The following is a 24,360-nucleotide window of genomic DNA, read 5'->3' as shown; positions in this document are numbered from 1 at the left end:
ATACAGATGTTGCTAATTAATAAAAGCCACCATGAAGTGGTGCTAAACTGTGCTTACTCAAAGCTTAATAATAATAGCTAAGTCCCATCATTTTGTTGCCAATAACCAAGATCAAGGTGTTTTTCCTCTAACAGGTCTGCAGAAAAGCCAACCAGATTCAATTGGGGTTAGTTCAGGAAATAAGCTTTACAACAACTATCAAGGATTGCACATAGCGCACAATAAGAGTCTACACAAAAGAAGGCTATGCTTGTCTGGCTGTCGGCTCAGCACTACGAGTGGGGGTAAGCGTGCCACAACAAAGTGCTACATCAAGTGGACACTCCACGCTGCAGCTGTGAAGCCCACAAATGGAGGCAATTCCACCAAACCTCTTCCAGGTCTTTGGGTCTTGGTACCTGCCGTTCAGGATTGAGTTCTCGCTTGTGTTTTGTCCATTTCTTTTCACTTGTTCCTTCATTCAGTGGCAGCCACTGTAAAAATAAAGGAAAAAAAGAATGAGATGCATGTTGCACATTTAGCAGCGTGTTTACAGTTTATCACTGTCCAATTTTGTTTCCTATCACCTGGTACTTGAATGGTGGTTTGTCGCCTACCAAAATTTTTTCAAGAAAAGAGAATGGAAACAGTAATAGGTTGACAGCTGACAAGGAGAACAAACTCCTACAATGTAATATCGTTAACACAATTCTCCCTTCCCCTGCAATTTCTTAGTGTTTGCTACTAAAGAGTTTTTCCACTTGTGTACATGTCACATGGATCATCCATGTGCGTGGCACATTTTCATTCTTAATTTCCCCTCTCTCTCTCTCAGACAACACACATACACAAAAGACAGAAATGTCTAACCTTCTTCCTGTACCAAGCACAAGTCTCAAAGGCAAGAATCCAGTACAGAAGAAGAAGCACTGCTGGGTTGATGAACATCTGCCAGTTTGCTTCAGAATGGAAATTCACACCATATACTTCAGCGCAGTCTGTGCGTACCACTCCTGTAAGTCCTAGCAATCTGTTGACAAGTGAAGAGTCAATACTTAATCATTTATGACAGCACTGCAGGCCTTGAAAAATTGTCTTACTTTCTTGGCTTTGTAAAGCAATGCAAATACGAAGACAGCTTATGACAGTTTTCACCAAACAACATACCATTTGATTGAAAAAGACATGGAACAAGATTTATTATTCTGTTTTGAATAAAGTCAGAGAATTCCCATTTGAAATTGACAGAAATTTTCTTAACAATGTACATACTGAGAAAATTTAATGATTTTAATGTTTAATACAGATGGAAGTACAGCACTTTAATTTCTTCTCACAAATAGAAAATCTACAGATCAAATTCTATTAATAAAGGTCAACACAGAACTGGACAAAGGAATACTTAACTATACCTACATGAATATTTCATGTCATGATTGCACATGGCATTAAAATAAAGCAGAAAATTACACACAAACATTTAATGCACACAGCACAATAAAACCAGTCCAAATGCATTCTCAACAACCTTGCTCAAAATTAGGGTGTCTGCCAAATTCATAAGCCCTACCTAGGCACCAGGCCAGATGGGGCAACATAGCCTTGAAAAAACTGGAACTGGTACAGATGTAGCAGCAAAATATGGCAGCCAGTGTAAATCAGCAGTGGAATACGGAGATGGCCTAATCTGCCAAGAGGCACGTAGCATGCCCACATGACCATCAGAACCAGACCAGTTAGCAGATAAACAGAACCCAGCATCTGCAGGCAAGCAACATTGTGTCGATAACTGATTTGTATCAAACGCATGCTCACATACAACAGACAGAACATGCATACACAAATCATATGAACTTATCAAAGGTTTCACCCTGATATGAATCTCTTTTCAGCAAGAACCTTTCATGTCGAGAAATATAAAAGAATTTATAATACTCTGAGCACAGATTTACTTCAAAGGCTTTCAAAACATTTGAGGTGTAGGATTATTTAGCTTTTGTGATCACAATGCTGCTTAATTATAATGCAAGAATCAAATTTTCCCCCATGGTGGCCATCAATGGCATGAGTGCAGCAATGCACTGATCTAAGTTAAAAACATCTGTTCAAGTTACCTGAATTCCTGTTTCTAGACATTTACTGCAGTCTGCACAAGCAGTTTCCTGCTGTGGCTGCTGTTCTGTCTTTCCTACTACTAATGCCGTGAAAGATATGCCATAATCCCTGATAATATCAGACTCTTTAATCTCTTAAAGTACACAATGATTTGACTGGGGCCACATAAATACAGTCATTTCAACAGCAGATTACATTTTGTGACTCAATCATTTGCAAGTACAGGGCCAACAACACCAACACCACCATCACTTGCTGCTGTATCTGTTCATTGTGCATGCCCTAAATACTTTATGGACTTAATGAATAAATCAGTAAGCAATCATCATTATTTATAATTCCAATGCAACAAAAGTTACTGGACCTTACATCCTAACATTGAGAGACTGTCATGACTGTATGAAAAGGAAGCCACAGACCAACAAAACAGAACTTTACTCACAGATGGAATCATGATGGAACTTGCAGCTAGAGCCACCATCACAAAGACCTCTGTTACAACAGTGACTGCATAGTTCAGTGCCTTCTGGCGTCTCAAGCTGGTCACTCTTTTGCGAGGCTCTTGAACTGCATCTGACTTCCTTCGCAAAATAATGGTGCATACTACCAGGACAACCACTGCTACCACAAACACTCCAATATCTGGCATAATGAGACGAACTGCATGGTGAACTGGTATGCCATCCACTCTGCACAAAAAAAAGAATTCAATTCCATTCACCTTGGAAATTAAAAGGAAAGTGGTTTCTGTTCTGAAGTGTTGTTCTGCCCATGAACTCAGGGCACACAACTGAATAAGACTGCTGCAGACTGCCAGTTCTTGATGTGGTGCCCAGTTTCTATTGGGGGAAGGTTTTGGGCTACAATGTAAATTACCTCCTCCACCTCTCTCTGAAACCACAAAGCTTCATAGTCCAAGGTGGTAGCATTATCTTCATCTGGGGAGAAGAGGTGTCCCCATCATCAAGGACTTCCTGCCATGTTCTTAATTTCCGTTTTTTCTGTTTCCCCCACATAAACTTTAGTCACATTCAATGTGATAAATCATATCTGGCTTGTCCAGCTAGTCAGTCTTGTCTTTGGGTGCCACTAGTCTGCAGATGGTGGTGCACAGCTTGGCATGAACAAGGACTTTGATTTCCCAGAAGATGGCTTCTGTGAAGCCATTAGTGTATGGGATGTTGGTACACACACAGACTGCAGGATCTCTGCTGAATGAGGGATTAGGAATGGTCTTGAGGCTCCCAGGTTCAGTACCATCCTCGTTTGAGGCAGCTTGAAATGCAGAATACTTCCTTCAGATGTTGAAGTTCTCCATATGGAGCTTATTTTGATGAGTCAATGGTCTTTGCTTGATGACAGAGAGTGTGCATCACCCCCAGTTTATGCTGGAGAGGTTGATGGCTATAAAACTAGAGGTATTGGTGTGTGAGAGTTTGCAGTAGACACTGAAAATCAGCTTGTCATGTCCCATGGTGATCTTGATGTTGAGCATGGCAATGCTGTTATTCTGTTTGACCTTATTGTTGAACTTTTTATCTTTCCCACAAGAGGTGAAAGAATGTTGATCAGGAACCCTGCAGTCTTGTAAGTGATGGAGCCTATGGATGCGACAACTGGTTGGAGTGGCATATTTTCCTTATGTATCTATGGGAGGCCACAGAGCTTCAGAAGGTCTGTCATCAGCTAATCCTCAGGAAGGCATCTCGAATCCTCGTTAGATTTCTGATCATGTGTTGGCAAGTGAGTTTTCACTCTTGCGATCTGGCTGTAGGTACTCAATGCCTGTATGCAAAACCAACTGTCACCCCAACTCACTCATTCCACGTGCCATTCACTTGATAAACTCTACTGGCCATGATCTTGTACTAGGATGAGGTGGCCTTGGGTCACCAACTGTATCTGCTGTTGTTGAGAATGTAGTTGTGATGATGTAGTTTTGTAGCGCGCTAGTATCCACATCACAAAGATGCGCTCAATGCGAATGTGTGTGTGGAAGAGAGAATGTGTGTGTAAGAGAGACACTATTTCAACATGTACATCTATATTATATCTTTATATCATGTATATATTATTGCCAGTACAAGCATGATCTTGAATTGCCCCTGGGGATTGTATTAGAGGCATACAGCTTCCTGTATTGGTCAGGAGTCAACTGATGGCAGTCTATAACAGTTTTATTCAGTAACTTGTCCTGAGTTCATCTCAGGCTGTTGGGCACTGAACACATCAGTCATTTAGCTTTTAGTTGCTGAAGGTGTGTGGATACACACCAAAAGTTCCATTAAGTGTAACTTTCTTTGAGTGTAAATATTGATTTTTCCTTCTATTATGTTATCATTCATGTGTTAAAACTGCCTTTCCATCTCATTAATTGTTCATCACATCCTGGCAGGTGATAGCTGTTGGATCTGCCATTCTCTTAATAAGATCAATAGGCTAGTCCTAATTACTTAGCAAATCCAACACACTATTTCCTTAAAATGGTTGTGTTAGCCTGATGTCATATCTACAGCACATGCAAAACAATGTAAAATACTGTTTCATGTAATAACTTGGATAGCATAGCACTCTGAATACAACAAAACACATTTTCAAACCATGCATACCTCTGAAATCCAAGCTGTCTAGAAAGCTGTTCAACTTTAGAACCTGAAACAAAAAATTACCAAGTGACAATAACAAACTCTGCAAAGAATTTAAATACAACTGATGGTAGGGACTGATAAAGTACCCTTTTCCCCCTCCTCCAAAAACAAAATGTCCTTAAGATATCAAAGACTGCCAAATAAAATCTAAATGTTTGTTCTTGAAATAATCACAACAAATGACACATCATGGTTGTTCATTGTTTTTTTAACACAGTGTCAGCAGTTCAGGCCATGTCAAGGCATAGAAAAAATCAACTAGTCAAATAGAAAACAAAAGTGACCACAGAAGCAATGCCAAGCAGCAAAAAGTTTAAATAGAGTGGCATAAGAGAAAGCAGCCCATTTAAAGCATTCTGTGGCCTCCACCTGTAAAACTAAGATTTGAATTAATTTAAAATTCAACTATTTAAGTATAAATTTACAGGTTTTTGGCAGGAGAAAGTTACTGCAAGTGAAATATGTCATAAAAAAACCAACAAACAACAAAACTGGTGGCAAACATGTGCAGAATATCAATGACATGAATGCATAATGGCTTAAGAGACACTAGATCACAAGCTTCTGTACAACAGACTACAATTTTAGCCAATGACTCTCATCCACTCCAACAGGAATTTGACAAAAGACACACAGACAGATGTGGTAGGTTTAGAGTTCCCCGAGCCAGAACCGCCTGATATTTGCACTCTTTTACTCCAGTGGCAATCCACATATACAATCAATTCATGGCTAGGATACATCTTTGAGCGAAGGTTCTCATACAGGCGATACAGCTGGCTCCTGGTCCTGGAGCACCTGTCTTTCTTGTTTTGCTTTTTTATTTCTATATTTATATTTAGTGTTATTGTATTGTGTTTAAGCAAGAGGTGCTCACTGTGAACCATGAACCTAGCACAGCCACTGTGAGGACTGAATGTATACCATGATGGCAGACTTAAGTCAACAGACACCAGTGACTGCAGCTGACCAGGAGATTGGCAAGATGCCTTAGCAGTCTGGTCGCTTCAAACAGTGCCTGGCATGCCAACATGATCGAGGGCCCAGATAAAGACCCTGTCTTCATTGCAATGAAGAAGAGAGACACATGAAGAGTATGAAATCGGACCATGAGAGTGTGTTTATGAAATTCTGCTCAATGACAACCTTTTTTTAGGCAGTCCTAATTTGTTTATAGGTAATTACCTCTTTAATACAACTTGACTATGTTAAAACCTGTAGCACACCTGTATGATCTGGCTATTCCAGTAGGTCATGCAATGTCATTATCATAACCCCTAATGACACTTTTGACAAACAGTCGGTTGGTTGTTATTTGACAGTTTCACATTGCACACTGAGCTCTTGTCTCTTCACCTTGCTGTTACTTAAATGTTGGTTTCAAATAAAGAAATATTCTAAGCAGGTTACAAAAGTTATCTGTGCTACAATACACTTGCTTTGGTTTTGCATAAGTACTCCAACAGCATGTTGCATTACTAATGGGGCAGAGGTTGAGGTTGTGCTGAACAACTGCATTCTTTCTGCCATTGTTGTCACATCAGAACACATCAGTGATGTTTCCCAACACTATGCATATTAGTAATGAAGACTATTGTAGAAGGTGAAATACTTTACTTGTACACTACTTCTTGTTTTTCAGTTGAGGATTAGGGAGAGAGGCACGATGAATAGGTAAAAAGACTGAACAGGACATTTTATGCCCCAGTAATGGAATCATATTATCAAAGACCAGGGAAAGATCCCACTGCAGAAAACACAACTCTCCCATGTGCCATATCTTTTCATCTTTAATATTCCTTATGCATCATATATATATATAGTAGTATGGAAGATAGCACACATACACACGCACACAGGACTGGTACAGGCTTGGCGGTGGGGGGTAATTACTGACCAGGTGACAACCCCGTCATCAAGGAGAGCAGGAGGGGGTCGACTAGCGACAGGATGGAGGTGAGGGGGGGTGTGTTTGGAGGGAAGTCAGGCGTGAAGGTTGGGTGGAGAGGCGAGCAGTTGGAGACATCGAAGAGGTGGGAGCACATTTCATTGAGAGCAAGAGTGTGTGGTGTAGAGTTTTCACCTGAGCCAGCACTATTGACTGGTGTGGGAGTAAAAGAACTTAGAACCCATGAAAGTGTTGTTTGGTTCTTGTGGTGAGATTGGGAGAGCAACTGCATCTACCCCATTACTAATGTGATTATATCCTTTATTTTGTACACTGTAAAAATCAGAGTCTGATTTTATATTTTTAATATATGTACTAATTTTATATATTCCTCGTGCTGACTGTATATATATTATTTCATAAAGTTAAATTGTATTCTCTGTTAAAGTTATTTATAGAATAAATGTTTATGCCTGTAACTGCATACAAAACAAATCCCTTTCATGATTTATCACATTATACCCTGTGACTGCTACTGCGTCAGCTGGCAAAAATATCTAAGGTCACATGCCAATCATAATCAATAGCCAAAGCCAGTATGTTACATTTCACTTGGCTCCTGACCTCTGAGTACTATCTTTAATGATTACATGTAATTTACTAAGTTCAAACACAGATAAACTCTTCTCTTTGGGATTCAAAAAGGTTAAGAAATCCTTTTCACAGTAATCATTCAAGCATCCTTCATTAAAATTCATTTGTTGTTCTGAAGTCATGATCGACTTATTTCCACTGCCAACCTGGCATAGAATGAATTATTGCTATAAAAATTATGCATCCACCCTGTGTGTGTGTGTGCACTCCTGCTCACAGCAGATTGGGTGATATGAACTCTGTCTGAACTAAACTTGATATGATGCATCACTAAAAATGTCTCAAACCACTCTCACTCTTCTTCTAGATGCTTTTAAATAATAAATAATTGCTCTTTATCTTTGAGATCAATGTTTACTGGCTTTGCCACTCTTTATCACTGCTGGGCCTGGTGATTTATATTGCATATCTTTATTAATACCTCAGGCCATTGTTATGACTCTGTAGCAAAGATACACCTGGGTAAGGTATCAAAAAGTAATATCCACAAGGTTTGGACACACTTTTCTATGGATGCTTTACCAAAGTTTCCCATTTTCCATAACCCCGTTACACTTATACCCTTTACCCAACGATCAATTTACCCTTGCTTCCGACGCCCCAGCTGCAGCTAATGCAATGCCTGTATTGTGTGGTGGTGCATCTGCTGTATGGAAGCACCCCTTGTGGATCATTCTTATTTGGTTCGGTGTTGTTGAAGTACGTGACAACAGGACAGATAACACGATGACCGAGCCGATAGGCGAGTCCGAAAGCTGGCAGACGAAAACAACCATGCCGGCCGTTACAGAAATGGACGGATGATGCTCGCGTGTCAGTTTTCTGCCTTGACACACACAAACTGCTGCTGCTGACATCCCTCTTCGTTTAGTTCTAATTTTTGCAATTTGTCCTGCCAACATTCAGCTTTAGACTACGTTCCGGTTCTATCTGACACGATTAGGTGCACTGTGAAACTTTCGCCTTCCATTCTAATTGGTGATCAACTCCGCACTTTACCCTTCCGATAATTTCTTGCCTGTCCTCTTCTTTTCCTGTTTCTCTTTTACATCGAGGGGGGGGGGATGGGTTGAGAAATATGCGTTAATATTTTCCTGAAAGCATTCTTAACAACGTGACAAATTTATTGTGTATTGTGTACAAGCTTTTCGTTTCTTTTTATATTCCCCCTCCTATTTGCTGTTAAAAAGGACATGTCCAAATATGCGACGCCTGGCCATCAATCCACCAGTTAAATAATAATTTAAAAATGAAAGCAAGTGTATGTATGCGACTGTTAGTCGATCGTTTTAGTGAGCGTACCTATTGGTAAATGGCGGAGCGCAGACACTAAAAAAAGAAAGTCTATGGTTCAGAGTGTATACTCGAAACACTTGAAGGACACAGTGCGTGCGTGTGGACTGAAAAACAAAACAAAAAGAGCATGCAGCTGTCGTGCGCGTCATCTGTCACGCAGCAACCTCCTGAGTGTTGAATCCACGTGCTGCATCTCAGTCACCGAGGTAAGCTCGAATGCTGCTATACCACCAGACTGCTGGCTTGCAATTACATGCAAAAAAAACTTAAAGACTAATCTGAATGGTTTTCGTTTTTTTAGATATCAGTATGTATAGGCGATATAAACCTAACCTGTAAATTTCAGCTTCCAAAACCCATCCGTTAATTAATTGTCCTCTACCAAAGTACGCGATTCGCACCTGTGACCGAGGAGCGCCGCTAACAGTGTACTACGTCACGTTTGTACACCATTCACAACATTGAAATCAGAGCGACAGTTAAAATTATTCGGATGTCGAAAGTCTGCATTTCTCGTGCTAAAGAAGCAGTTTTTCAGAACCACGAGAAATGCAGAATTAACGGATGGGTTTTGGAGGCTGAAATTTACATATTAGTTTTATATAGCCTATACTGATATCAGAAAAAAAAAACGCAAACCGTTCAGGTTGGTCTTAACACACTGGACCTGAGTGCGACTACAAGCAACCTTTGGTTCCTCCAACATTGGTCAGCATAACGTAATGACTAGTGTCCAGGGAGTTCAAGACAATGGACATATGTCTTTTATTAACCATAAACGTAAATACTATATGACTACAAACAGGTGAACGTTTTCCAATCGTGTGATTTGACAACCTGTGTGTTGGTTATGAATGTTCTCAAGATATACTAAAAAAAAAAAAATGTAGACTCACAATTGACCAGATTGTTACGGAGAGTGTCGCTGGCTACAGTAGCTATCTGGAAGGAGACTTGTGCTGCAAACGTCAAAGAGCTGAGAGCCACCAGCACCTTCAGGAATGCCCCTGTGCTCCCTGCACACAGAAGAACACACTGACAGTAGTTATATTATTGTTGCACTCGGTGCCCCCAGCAGAAATCACATCAAGCCTACAGTTATGTTCTTACTGCTACGTGGCTGCCCCGTACCTCCTGTAGCAACACCAAAGCCACGTTTATCTTACTACAACGTGTGAAATGATAAATGATTAACTTTGTTGATCCCAATGAGCAATTATAACTTGCGAAGTGTGCTCAGTTGCAAAAAACAACAAAACCAGTTGCTAATTACAAGAATAACTAAGGCACGTGGTACATCATAGCAAATCACAAAAACATGCAATATTGCATAAAACCAATCAAAAAGCACACCTTCAATATCACCACACAAACCAATAATTCACCTGTGGTTATACAGCTGGGGACTACAGAGGGTACAAGCGATTTCAAGTGCCTGCTATTTCTTGTACACACGCATAACATACCCAATACTCAATAAAACAAAATTCTTCAGCTAGAACGTTTTGATATGGACAGAATGCTGAAAGCCTTTCTGACAATTTGCTGATCACAAGAGGAAGCTACATCCTCTGTTTGACACCTCATTACCTTACACCCTCACCCCTGGGCTATACGATCTGTCAGTATCACAAACATTCTCTTTGTTTTACTGAGTGCATAAATCATCTGCGTTAATGTGATCAACTTTGTCCAATCCTTTATTACCCACTCCACAACAAAATCCAATCCATGATAACCCGTTAAAAACCTGCACAGTCCACAAAGACCAGGTCTTTCACTCTCTCTCTCTCCAATCTCTAACACCAACCATCACTGCTTTCCTTGGATAGGGAGTATCAGAGAAACTGTTTCTTCAACGGGATGCTAGAAAACTGACAGGATAACAAAACTAAAAAACTATCTCGAATACAATACGGACAGGTGTGTACAAAATAAACATTCGGAACACGTTCCCAATCAAACAATGACTCAGAGGGTCAGACTGACCCACAAGATGAGCAAATCGAACGCGACCCACCGACGTAGAAGACTGAGCAAACAATTGATTCATATCACGCCCCCCGTTTGACTCTCACTTTACGTGCATGTACACAACATGCATGCACTGCACGCACACACACACACACGCACGCTTACGTGTTTTGACTAAGAAAAACTCGATATGGTCTAACGTCTTCCAAATCTCATCAGATGGAATATTCCTTTGCATAGAAACGTTGACGCTTAATACAGACTGAGGCTTTGTTTTCAACCATTTTTTCCAGCTCATTCTTCTCTTTTTCTTTCCTATCATCACGCTGTGCTAGGAAATACCTTGCCGCTGAGCTAGGAAATACCTTGACGCTATATTTAAATAACCAGTTTGTGTGTACTACCTAATATGTGATCCAATCTGCACGTGCCTACCAGTAACTGGTGAGAAAGTTTAGTAGTGAAGACTGTGAGACATTTAAAAGATGGGTGTTTGAGAAGACAGTCCTCTACTGTGGCCTTAAAAGCCAAAAGTTGATTTAGGTAACTGATAAATCAAAAATCCAAAAACCGAAACTCCGTGTATTTTCAGAAGCAATATAGCTTATTATTTATCGTGGAGGAGCGTTTTATCGACATCCTCAAGGTTAGGCTTCTTCGTGTGCGGATAGGAGAGAAGGGATGCTTTTTTTCTCTCTTTCTTTTATTTACTTATTTTATTTATTTATTTTTTTTTTGAAAGGGAGTAGGTGGGACGGAATGACAGAAGCGGGCACAGAGGCCGAAAACAAACCGAAGATGGAAGATCCTGTAGAAATATAATATACAAGGCCCATTTAATCAATTAGCATAAACATGCAGGTAGGCATGTACAGAGAACAAGTAAAAGATAATGTTGGGAGTCGAACTGGTGTAACATATATTGATGTGATTCATATAGAAAACAAAAGGTCATCATCAAATTTAGCAAGTGAATGATATGGCTGATGTGATAAGAATGTCAGACTGTATCCAACAGTGTCCAAGGGTAGTAGGCACAGAGATTGAGAAGTGGAATCTGCTAATCTACATGGATATTGCTGACTAATTACTTATGTTAAAGCGCATTGAACTTGCTGCCAGCAGGGAAGTGGGCTATATAAGTGCCATTATTATTGAAATTAGAATCATGGTCCGTCGATCCTCTTCCCCTCTACCCGCTCCCATTTTCTTTATGCACTACCTCGCTCGCCTGTCCCATCTTGCTTTCTTTCTGTCGTCTTTCCTTTCAAGTAGCTTCGGCGCGCATCAACTGTCCGTTATTTTTTTTTTAAAAACCTTTTTTTAAAGCTATCGATCAAAATATATCATCGCACTGTACAGTAGCTCTCCGATTCTTAAAAAAAGGGGAAAAAAATCGACGTAGAAATCTTTTAACCCAAGCCAACGTCACATTTCCCATGTTTTTAAAAGGACGATAGAAACCTAGAGGGTGCGGGCCGCTCGCGATTGCACATGACTCCATGTCACACCACGCACTCTCGGTAAATCCGGGCATTCTTCGTCTGGTGGCTAACGCCGGCTGCGCATGCTCCCGAAGAAATAAACGAGCTTAGAAGCTTTAAAAAAAATTGATTCAGGCGACAGGTTGTATTTCGCAGTTTGAGATCGACCGAAGGCTGCACGGACTGCTTTGCTGGTGACACGCCCCCCGCCTCCCACCATTTTGTTTATTCGTTTCTCTGTCTTGATTAATTGAATAGTCATCATGGATCTACTCCGTGTCAGCAATAGGTAATGCTTGCGTTAAGGGTAATTACGAGTCCAAAACAACCAATGAGACAAGAGAGCGGAAAATAGGAGGCATAAACCGAGACAATCCCATCTGCCTACGGAATCCTAGGATACTCATACTCAGTGACCTCAGGAAGTGACTGCAGTAGCCTGTCTCTCACCCCACGTAGCGACAGAGCCATTTCGAGTGCGGACGCCATTAGAGTCACGAGATCAAGTAATGACGTTATTACAACGCCAGTCATGTGTCGCCCACGTATTTATGTTGCGAAAACTGTGTCATCATGCAATATGGCCGTGGTGTACGCGGTCTGTCGGTGACCCAAACGTCTTTGTACGGAGCATGACAATTTTTTCCGCTGAATTGATCCATCCTAGTTTACACTGAGAACGCAAAACCCACGGAGGTGGACTGCTGTCTGTCTGAGAAGACCAACGCTTAGCCTCTTATGAAGTTCTCCGCTATTAGTCTCGGCGAGCTTAAACAATGAACGTGACTAAGCCGGAAGCTTTGTACACATCAGATTCTTTTTAGTAGTTAACTGGAAAAAATCGTCTGCAAGCAAATAAGTAATTCAAGTTTGTGGTAAACAGTACTAGAACAATTAACGCCATAAAAACGTACTTCTATTTATCGTGTAGCGCATTACAAGGAAATTATAACAACAACTGTGCCTCTTAGTGTCGAACATGTCAAAGGTCATTGATACTGATCTCGACTGACTGCAAAGATAAGGGGGGGAAGGACTTTCTGGGGCAAGCATCTGCCTTAGTCCTGTTTACACTAGAAAAGTTATGGTATAAACATATATAAAATAGGTGTCTCCAGAACTTTTTTCACACACACATACACAGGTGAGTCAACGGTATCTACGAAGCACTCATTGGGTCAAGTTGATCTCACAGGTGCTGAAAAGGTCCTCCATCAACGCTGAAACATTCCTGGAACCTGTCCCCTACACCGTGACACACAAGTTCTGGTTGCCATCAATCCCCGTAAATAAAAAAAAATGTATAATAGGTTATTTAATAGCTTAATTAGTATGCACATGCACGTGTCCCAGGCATGCACACTAAGTAATAAACGATAATAGTAAGGGTCCAAACAGACACAATATATGTTGACGCAAGTTCAGTTTGAAATTTCATGACCCCATACAGGAAGGAATGTCACGGACGTCACACACTGATCTGCCACATGTACAGAATAAGAGTCAACTGGCAAACAGAAAATGAGAAGAAAGAATGAATAATATAACAATGGGTATTTATAATGCGCAACACAACGACCAAGACAGATCGCACTTTTTTCATAAGCACTGTCGCCGCCTTGCTAAGTTAACGATAAGTTGTTGTAATTAAGTTTCAGCCTCTCTTTATTAACCCCCACCCCCTCACTTTTTCTTCGTGTACTCTCTACCTCTCTCGCTTTTTTTTATTTTTTTATTTCACTTCATTTCATGTTTTTGTGTCCCATGTATACTGTTCTTTGAGAGAAATATATTACTTTGAAATTTTTTTTAGATATTCATCTATGTTTAAAAACGCTGCTCCTCACCATTAGCAGTGGTAGGATGATAATATCTAACACAGCACTTTACATTTTAAAGGTATTAGAAATCCGACATGTCCTGTAACTATATGTAAGTTCATGAATAGACTACGATTATTTTTTGTATGTTCTGAAAAAAATTACAAGTGACTACCACCCCTTGTAATATGGGCCGATGGCCTAACAAACAATTTGTTGTTCTCTCTAGCTCTTTATCTGATCGTTAGTATGTAATATTTTATTATCTGTATAGACGTGCTCTAATAGATAACAATGTAATACACCCAGGTTCCAAATTCGTATAATTGTATGTTTTATATTATTATATAGTACACATGCTACAACGTATCTTTATGTAATGTACTAGAAATGTACAAAGTCATGAGGTCACCCTCCTGTTAGGGGCCGATGGCCTAAACAATAAAATATTCGATTCGAGCTATTTTTCTCTCCTTTATTTATTCTTCCTGTTATGTAATGGTGACGCACACAAAGCCCATTACACAAGTACTATATACATAGTTTAGGTGTAAAGCCCACATGTATGTTTGCTTCTCCGCTAAAATCCGCTCATCTGTACGACGTTAAGTCCTAGCAATGAAACTACCAAAACGTTTACAAAACTCCAAAAATAGTTGTTTTAAATCTTACTAACATTTTAACAGTTTACACATAATGTTCTTTCTGTTACTTATTTGTTTAATGTTGCTCATATGATCCTAGTGACTTGCATCCTTACATGGAGTCTCGACTTTGGGACACTTACGAGTTCAACCTATTGCCTACCGTGACCAATGACTATTATACGCCGCGACACCCACTGCCCCACGAGACACGTTGGCATAGGTGTCTGGTCCAGCAGCTAAATGTCAGGTCACTGACGCGATATTTCATTAAAATTACCACAGGCCGGGGGAAGGGGCTCACTATAAAATATATTTGCTCTGCCGTGCTGGGTGGGACCCTGATAACTGCATCGTCTGGAGGGTACTATTTGTACCCCAAGAGAGTACAGACGTCTGTGATCTGCGCCCGCTCACCATCAACACGGCGAAAGCGTGGAGGGCTGCAGTCGCTTCAGGCCATCACTCCCCATCAGGCAAATGAAACGTGTGGAATGTTGGCGACCCTGGCTAGGTACTGCAGTACCTACTATGGTTCGCGAGTTGCCACAACGGGCTGACAGATTGCTGTTTACTGCTATTGGAGCCGTCATGTGGTGCAGGGGAGAGGAAAAGAAAAGGGAGGGGGCAGCGAAAGTGTTGCCACTAAGTTCGACCAATCGCATTGCTGGGATCCATTCCCGTGATATTTTAACTCTTAAATATGATGAACAAATGCCGCTGACCGAGTCGTCGACAGATAATCGTTTGTACGTGTGTCTGCCGCCTGTCTGCATTATCCAAATGCCTTGACATAACATATTCGGCAATGTACGCGCTCTTTTACATGATCTTGCGCGCGGCCGGTCACACATCATGCTGACCAAGCTTACTGTCCATCCACTTCCGGTTACGCTGATGGCAACTCACTCCTCCATACTCATTATGCCAGAAACTGATAGGCACTTCGACCTATTAAATTCCACATTCACACACGCACGCGCTCCTTTCTTCTAATCTAGACAAAGATCAAGCTCGTGATAGACAGTAAACCCGATTGCTACCTATGTAAAGACAACCCACGTTGCATGCGTTTTGCAATCTTCCTGCCATATTATTGTTTCGACAGTTTTAGTAGGTACTGCACTACAACTGACCCTAGCAACATCTCCAAGAAAGGTTTGATCCCATCAAGTCACATATGATGGCATTTCTTTCTTTAAAAAAAAACATATTAAGCGTTTCAATCTATAACAGGTGAATGAGGAACACACAACACACTATGACAAATTACACAATCGAAGACCTACTCCTCGCTAACCCCAGCCACCACCGACATACATTTCACCTTAAAAGGCGTCGACTGCTGCTACCGTGTGACCAATACAGACGGATAATTAAAGCAAAGCACAAAACCCGGTAACCTAGTCAAACAATGAGCCGAGTAGGATGCCGTGGGCGATGCCAGTGATGGAGAGGAAGGGAACTATTGACATGTCAACGCGACTGTAAACGCAAGATCTCTTACAGCCGGGCGTCCCTTTTTGCCCGGGAAGACTGTCTTTGTTAGACCGCACCCACCCACCCACATCACCCTTCGTCACCGTCCATCACCCATCCATCTGGAAACGGGACTGATTACTCGTTTTACATATTGATCCGCTGCACGTCACGGCTGCAGCCGTGGTCCGCAGCAGGTGATCTTGTTTAGCCAACCGAAACGGCACTCGCTGCCCTCCAGCCAGTCTGCATGCTGGGTCATATCGTCGGTTGCAGCCCGAGCATGGAAGAGAAAGGGAAGGGGAGAGAGACAGAAGGAGAGAGAGAGACAGAAAAAATGTCGGCGTCGTCCTTGACATGGAAGCTAGATCAAAACTATTCTGGCCTCATTCTCTACCCACCATCTACCGCTACTGCCAACACATTCTACACGTTACGAATCATTCCCTGCTTACAAGGCTTCTTCCTCTGCGTTGAAGAGGTTGCACAAATGTGAATAGTACACATAAGCCATATATTGTTCATCACATATATCTATTTATTTTCATCATAGACAGGTTAAGAACACATAGAAAGCCTTTGTTGTGCGAAACAGCGCAAGCTGTAGAGGACTGACAGCAGACCTTCAACACGAACCATGATTTCACAACACAGCGTATGTGAATCGGGACCCTCCCCCTTCCTACACATTTTCTAGAAAGTTCGAGTTCTAGGTAACTTGGGTAAAATATTACTGTAAATTTCCACCCCCGCCAGCCACACAATTTACCAGTAAACAGCAATGTATTCATTTCTGCCAGCTTCAACCCTATTTCTGTTTATTCATATGCAACATTATGCGAGGGCATACGGTGCACGAAGATGAGGCCGTCATGCTGAGCAGCATGCTGATCACATCAACAGGCTTTTAGTGCTGCTTCACCATGACGACCACGCAATTTTCCACCCCAACCTCTGCCCCTAGGTTTGAAAGCATCTGGATTCTCGTCCTCAAGCATCATGGACGTATAAAACATGCAACTGCATGAGCATTTGTAGTGTTTCCCATCTACAAAAGGTAGGAGCGGGGGAGACTTGAGACATCCCAGTCCCCTACCCAACTAAAACTGTTGTGGGTTGTCAGACTTCCAAATAAAATTAGTGGAGGTTTTATCTACCGATCGCAAAAAAGTACACATATCACTATACGCGCGCCCATGCGCTAAGATTACCGTATTCTCGATCGTTGATTTAATTATTAGTGCCATAAATTTTATACCATTAAAACTGCCGCCTTTATATGTCTATCATACTTCATAGCATTTTATGTGATGAGAACTCCGATCTAAATTCTTACGTTTTCCGACCAAGAGGGCAAATCGTTTACGTTTTTCGAACCCTTTGGTAACTTTGTGTGATTTGAATTTCTCTCAAATGATTTACACGAGTTTCTGCGAGATGGGAAACACCTATTTATGTATCATTGAACAGTCTAGCTCCCTGAAAGGGATAACGAAAACCGAGGGGAGAAATGGATATGGTGTTTTACACTGAGCCAGCAATTAAGGCTATATCACGGCAAGGCAGCCAGCCCTGTAAACATATGTCATATGCAGAGAAAGAACAGCGTGCCCGACACAGAACTCAGGAAAGCCAACACCCACTGCATTGGTGACAGGCCCTGTCGCCCGATGATGACGATAACCAGTTCATCTAATGCAAGGCATGCCATCAGATAAAATAAGCAATCTGGCTCTTGCTGCAAGTTATGAAAAATAATATAAAAACAGCTATAAATTCCTCCTATTTTTTTAAAATCGTGATATTCAGCATTTCACTGAACAGTTAACACTGTTGAAGGTATCTGCTTTGATATAGATTAACTTAGCCATGTTGGTCACAAATGTATACTGACGAAATAGCACGATAAATATTGTTCAAGATCTCCGACGGTTTTCGGTTGTTCTAAAGTCTAAACAATGTGTGAAGCCGACTGCGTCGAAAGATAGAAAGAAATAAAGATGCCTGAATAATATGCTTGGCTCTTACATGGACATGCGCACGTGCTTTTGCAAGGTGCAAAAAAAGGGGAACGTCTTGAAAAGGTCCCTTATATACGTCCTACAGTACACTCATGTCCACCTGACCGTCACACGCTTACTATTACTCATGAAAAAAGGAATGGGTGTTTCTCTAACGTCTCGCATCCAGCCGCAGAAATTGGTGCGTCAGTACTGCACTTTGGTTTTACGCCAAACTAGCCGTGCTGTCTAGGTGAAAGTACACGATGCGAGGTCAGGTCACGGTGGCCCAACTCGAAGGCAAAAACCACCCACACACAAGGAAAAACCAACGATGCCTGACAGAAAACAATTATTGCGGTTTAACTTTCTGTGGCGTGAGGGCGCGTGATCTTCCCGAGTGCGTTGCACGTACATTTTTTTTAAGTCTAAATGGGGTGGCGATGGGCGTGAGACGAATGACGAGAATTGCACCAAAAAGGGCGCGTCTGAGGCCAGGTTGTTGCCAAAAAACTAGCTCACCATCTCCAGCCAACTACAACGGGCAGGGAGAGAAGGAGAATGCAATGCTGCTTGTGCAAAGCAGAAATGCGAAACGTCTGTACACCAGGCTACCTGTGCTCATTCTGATGTCAGGCTTGATCCCACTGCCAAGTTTGCTGAGTTAGCTTGGCACCTCTCCTGCCCTCCCTCCTTTCTCTCTCTCGCAAAGGCGTGCAAATAGACAAAAATACCAATTACTGCCAAACTTGCACAGTGCAACATATGTATCAATGCTTGCAGCCAGGGACTATATAGGCTATCCTTAACCTGGTAGTGAGGTGACCACCTCCAACTGAGCGCGTCTCCAGGTGGCAGATAGAAGAATGGTCGCCAGATAGATTAGCTGCGAAGCGAAATAAGCCTTGTCCTCTCTGGGGGATTAAGCCGTCGCGGACCAACTGGCGGTGTTCCTACCAGCAGAAAATAGCTCATGAATCCAGCGACAGATCCACCACCCGATAAAGAGCAGCGTTATGCACCTTTTCGTAATCTGATGCGCAAAAGGTATGCGCGTCTAGTTACCGTCTTAGCAACTTCCGGTTTATGTAAGGTCTTTGTCAGCATGGCTGAGCACATGCAGTGGATACCTCCTCTGCAGACCGATGAAGCTCACAGCCGGTCCTGAATAGTTCATTCAGAGAGGTGGAGCTTTTATTTCCAAAACATGTCCAAATTAAGCCAAATGCAAACGTCAGCCTGGGGTCAAATAATATTTATATATTACATGTATTAATAATATCAGCCTGATAATAGCAAGCATTCACGAGAGTGGGGCTACCAAAGTCTTGGATGTCGAGCTGATCAAATTAAATAAAGACATAAAACAAAAATCTGGCACATTAAAACAGATCTCAATAAGCAGGAAACAAATGAGAATGCAAAAATATCCAACTGCTATATATAGTGTTTTTCCCTTTCCTAGTTGATATGACATTATACTTTTTCTTCTTTAAAATGCAATATGACTTTGAGTCAATATCATCAAAAAATGACTTCTGTGAAAGTAGGTCACACCTGTTGAAATTTGTTGCTATAAAGTAGGTCAAAGTTAAAAATGGGGAAGTGGATGATGGGCCAGGAGAGGGGGAGGTATGCCTTCTTGTGAGAAAGTCATGTTTGACTTAACGTTCTGTATGCTTTTACATAGCACTGGTTAAAATTGAAATGGTTTGACAGTTGATAAAAGATGTTCATGTCTTAATCTGTTATTTTATCCCTGTACTCAACCAAAAAAATGTTTCGGGTTTATATGGAACTCGGCTTATCTTACTTTTTTGCATTTCTTTCTCCTCATTTTTATTAATAATAGGTATATTGTGTTTTAGAATGGAGTGGTAGAATTTTTAAAAAAAAATTAATTTTGGAACAATTTTCATTAGATTTTTTTTTTTCCAACATTGGTGGCAAAAATGTTTGTTCATATTGCACGCAAAAATGACTCAAATTTTTTTTTAATTCAAAACTTCATTTGCCGGCTCACCAGCAAATATACAAACAATTTATATATACTTGTAATAAAAATATAGGGATAACTGACACAAATTATAAAAAAAATTACACAAACAAATCAACAAAACTACTGCTGCCTTGATTGGCAGCAACACTTGAAATGTGTGGTAATCTTCCTACTATACTTTTCTTCTCAGTAATTCTTTAGAGCGAATCACACCAAAACCACCAGACTCTGAGGGTTCCCACACACTGAACTTTAAGACTGCAAACTAAACAATTTTAGTTATCTGGATATTCAATAGTAGAATGATCAAGTATCTGCACTTTGATATTTTGTAGAATAAAGATATCTGAAAGGGAAATACAATATTAATATTGACAAAGCATCACACTTCACTAAAACTAGTCACAGCATTATCCTTTGTTCTGTTTATAAAATTAATGAGAAAAAAGGGATGACCTTTTGAATGTGATGTTGAATGTAGTTTGCTAACAATGTTTAGATGACAATTTATTTCGCACAGATACAAATATGGCCATTACCCCTTAATATCAATCAGTATGGACCTGTCCATCCAACTTCATTTTGAGAACTGGCCTCCCATGTGTAATAAAGGTGAACAACAGCAGCAACTGTTTGCAGCATCTAAGATTCCCCATTCCAGCTTCTCTTCTTTTACACAAAATCATTTATCTGTGATGTAAAAGTATTAGTAGGCGCACTTTGCCATTTTTTATAAGAAGGGGGGAAAAAAACCATACTCTCTGGCAATCTCAAATCTGCCAGTAACCTTCTCCAGTAACCTTGACATTTACTGCAATGTTCATGCAATGCATGAAACCTACAGGGATCCTTTAAATAGTGTCACGAGGCAGAACAAACATTTGCTCAGAAGCTGCGCCACCAGATTTTCCTTTTCCGCTCATTGCATATATCCAAAGGCATTACTTCAACTTGAAGAAAACGGTAGGCTTAGAGGAATTTTTCTGCATAGCAAACAAGTCTTTGTCTGCAAAACTGACAAAAGAAATATGCTTGCATGTGTGAATGCAGCAGTGCATGTGTATAACTGTTTGCATATATGCATTTCTATGGGCTTGGTACATAGCATAGTCTGTAGAAGATAAAAACAATTTTTGCATGAATACAGAGTATAAGCCTTCTGTTTATAAGCTAATTAAATGGGAACTCTAGTGTGACAGAATGGCTACACCACTCCACTGACATAAAACACTTCCTTATCAGCTAGAATTAGACTACTTGTCTAATAGGATTAAATCTTTATAAGGGGTTGCTCTTTTGTGTACTGTGTGGTTACTTCCTGTCTATGATTAATCAGTAGTAATGATAAACTATATTATTATTATAAAGTTCACCAAAACATAACATACTTCCACCAACAAATCCCATCTTTAGTCATCATGCAGCCTTTGCTTACTCCATGCTCATGCAACAGCAATCAGTAATAAGTTGCCCAGGTCCAGTTAGTTAAAGCTTCTAGCTGATGCAGTTTTTCTTATCTTAATCACACAAGCTCCTTGACAACATAAAGACTAAAAGAGAGGGAGAAGTGCGTATGGGTGGGTGTAGACACAGTCACACTTTAAATGAGTGTGATGATCAAATTTAGTTTAAGGGTTAAAATTGAAACTACAGTTTAAGGTAGTGTATTGGCAGGGTTAGGGATGGGTTAGGGTTAAAGTTATTTGTAAAAGATGGAAGGAGAATGGGCTGTGCTAATCATACCAACCAATGAACTCACAACTCTTTTGCTGCAATTTTGTGGTACAGCTGGAAACAGATAACTTGTCTTATCCTTTGAAAACTTTTTTTTATCAATTTGTTGTTTTTTGCCATATCAGTAGAGTTTAATGTCCAGGAACATAATAAGCATTTACCTTTTTTCAGATGCTGTCATCCATATGTAATAGCAAAAATCAATTGATTAAGTATGATGCATAATAAGCACAGGACAGCAAAAATGTTGTCAATCAATAATGCTAAAATATATAAGCACAAATGTCAATATATGCCCAAAGGGATCCCCATTAAGCAACATATGTTAAAGGTACAAAATTCCTCTCATGGTACATTTTACAAGAGAATCATGAGCTGCTAAGTTAATTATTACATGAATCAATGTGCCAGCCTAACTGTAGCTATGACACTACTTTTGTATTTTCTAAGTAACAGATACATTTCAAGTGGTAGTTTCTGTATCTAAATTCTTATCTCAAGTCTCTGTTTCAGCTGATTGTTTAATGTGTAGGGTACTTTAGCACAGTGTTAGTCAAAATTATATTAACACTGATATAGACTGTGGTATTCTCTATTCACCGTCAAATCTGTGTTTGGGCTTTAAATGAGACTATTGCTCACTGGTTTTTGAATTAAGGGTGATGACAAGCAGATTGAGACCATTCTGTATATATGATATATGTTTTGCATATAAAATGGTTTCCATTGTGTAAGTGTTAATATAATTTTGACTAACTCTATACTAATACTATACAGTAATTTAAAGCCATGCAGAGAATTTTAATAACTGAAAGGGAACAAGCATAAAAAAGTATAAAAGATCCTCTGCCTACCAGAAATAGTTCTATAAAGATTATGTAACACAAAGCATTTTTTACTTTTGCTGTCAGTAAAAATATCTGGTCAAACACTTTGTCTTACCTGGCATAGACACATCCCTAGGATATTGCAGCAAAGGAGTGACCAGCAGGCATACCAGATACAGAAAGGAGAGTGCATTAAAACGTACTACAGCAGCTGGAAAAAATACAAACATATTTTCTAAACAAAAGAGAAACTGCATAAACAATCTCATTTAGTTGTAAATGCATTCAAACTTGCTGAAACCAGTTTTTAAAAAAAATAAATTACTAAAAATCAGTTCTTGTTGGAAATAGGTTTGTAATACACAGTATCTAAGTTTTTGAACCAACGATTGTCAGAAACATGACAATGTCTAAAATCTAGTTCTTTAATACAGGTAGTCTTACGCGGCCTCGTAAAGCGAATTTTGACGTAAGTCGGATCATACGTTCATACAGTACTGTACCATGATAACAGTACAGTACTGCAAACACTTAGCCAATCCAAACACCTATCCTAACACAGTACCCTACATAATTATCAATAAACATAAGTGCAGTAAAATATTATGCCTTATGATATCCACTTTCACCTCCATGGTGATGGCCTTCCTTTTCTTTGATGCACTGTTATCAGATGAGTCTACCTTTCGTTTGGGAGCCATAATGAAGGGTGTTATGGCATGCAGGAGACTTGTTTTCTTCGTGTAACCGGGTACAGTGTACAGTACAGGGCTTCTGCTAAGGCTAAATTCTTTGGGGTCCCAGGGACCCCTTCTTCAGATTTTTAAGGGGCCCCTGTTCTTCGCCCATATTTGAAGGGGACCCCATTGACGAAAACTGAAGGGGTCCTCCGAACTTTTAATGTGTACTGTACGCAATTTTTTGCGTAAGCAGAAGCCCTGCAGTACAGTACTGGACTCTATGACTTCCACCTCACGTGGAATGAGCCACACGTACAGTTCGACTTACAACGCTAAACCTCGTAAGTCAGAATGAGCGACTTATAAAGCGTCGTAACCACGAAACGAACTAACTCGAGGACGTCGTAACCCGAGGACTACCTGCATATATTTTCATACATTTAATTTTATATAATCCTTGTTCTCATTGCCTACTAATGGTAACTTCCAATTAGTGAAGTATTCTTTTATTCAATCTGTGACATGCTCCATGGATATCTATGTTGGCATATGTTCTAGGCTTTATGCTGTAGTGGTAATTTTATTTTACCTCTAAAGTTAGATTTTAAGCAGAAGCTCAAAACACATCATATGTATATGTCGTTACATAATTTAAACGATAATGACTTACAACCACTGATTAAAGCTGATGATATTTACTAGAAAGAAATAGTGTTCACTAATGCAATATCATAAGAAAATGTAATCCACCTCAATGTTAAGTGTATTGTAATTCACATCAACAAAATTTTAAAAACGATAAATATTATGTCTTATTCTGCATTGCATCTATAGGTCTTTTTACAAGACACTGGACAAATTAAATACTACTTCATACAATCCACCACCCTACCTACCTGCCAATAATGTGACAGGTAGCAGTAGCCTGAAAAGGACGAAGCAGATGACTTGAGCACCCTTTGACGACATTTTAATCCCACTTTCCTGCGAATCACAAGACGAACGGTGTTCCACTCTCTTGTACTAATGTGTCAAGCAAAACTCGCAGCCTTATAATGCGATCTTCCATCAGTTTCTGAATACAGTTTGCTTACAATCCTCCACACAACTCCGGCAGGCGCGTGCATCCCTTATAAAAT

General features: G+C 40.3%; 1 protein-coding gene across 12 annotated transcripts in view; it reads right to left on the bottom strand.

Moving 5' to 3' along the window:
* The window catches only part of LOC112553497 (piezo-type mechanosensitive ion channel component 1-like), a 90,257-nt gene extending 66,002 nt beyond the window's left edge, over nt 1–24,255 (bottom strand). For 8 of the 12 annotated variants that reach the window (XM_025220757.1, XM_025220758.1, XM_025220766.1 and 5 more), the window contains exons 1-8: nt 24,118–24,255; nt 22,657–22,752; nt 9,477–9,596; nt 4,704–4,746; nt 2,537–2,783; nt 1,550–1,740; nt 850–1,009; nt 372–473 (exon numbers count right to left, since the gene is read on the bottom strand). In XM_025220757.1, the coding sequence (XP_025076542.1) occupies nt 372–473; nt 850–1,009; nt 1,550–1,740; nt 2,537–2,783; nt 4,704–4,746; nt 9,477–9,596; nt 22,657–22,752; nt 24,118–24,190 (1,032 nt within the window). In that variant the 5' untranslated portion in view covers nt 24,191–24,255. Of the gene's footprint in view, nt 1–371; nt 474–849; nt 1,010–1,549; nt 1,741–2,536; nt 2,784–4,703; nt 4,747–9,476; nt 9,597–12,488; nt 12,520–22,656; nt 22,753–24,117 lie in introns of those variants that run through there. The other 4 variants (XM_025220760.1, XM_025220764.1, XM_025220768.1 and 1 more) reach the window with 2 other exon arrangements.
* Between the last annotated feature and the right edge of the window lie 105 nt (nt 24,256–24,360).

This window comes from Pomacea canaliculata, linkage group LG12 (genome assembly GCF_003073045.1).
Source record: "Pomacea canaliculata isolate SZHN2017 linkage group LG12, ASM307304v1, whole genome shotgun sequence".
In the NCBI taxonomy this organism is placed as follows: Eukaryota; Metazoa; Mollusca; class Gastropoda; order Architaenioglossa; family Ampullariidae; genus Pomacea; species Pomacea canaliculata.
This window is presented reverse-complemented; position numbering and strand designations above follow the sequence as displayed.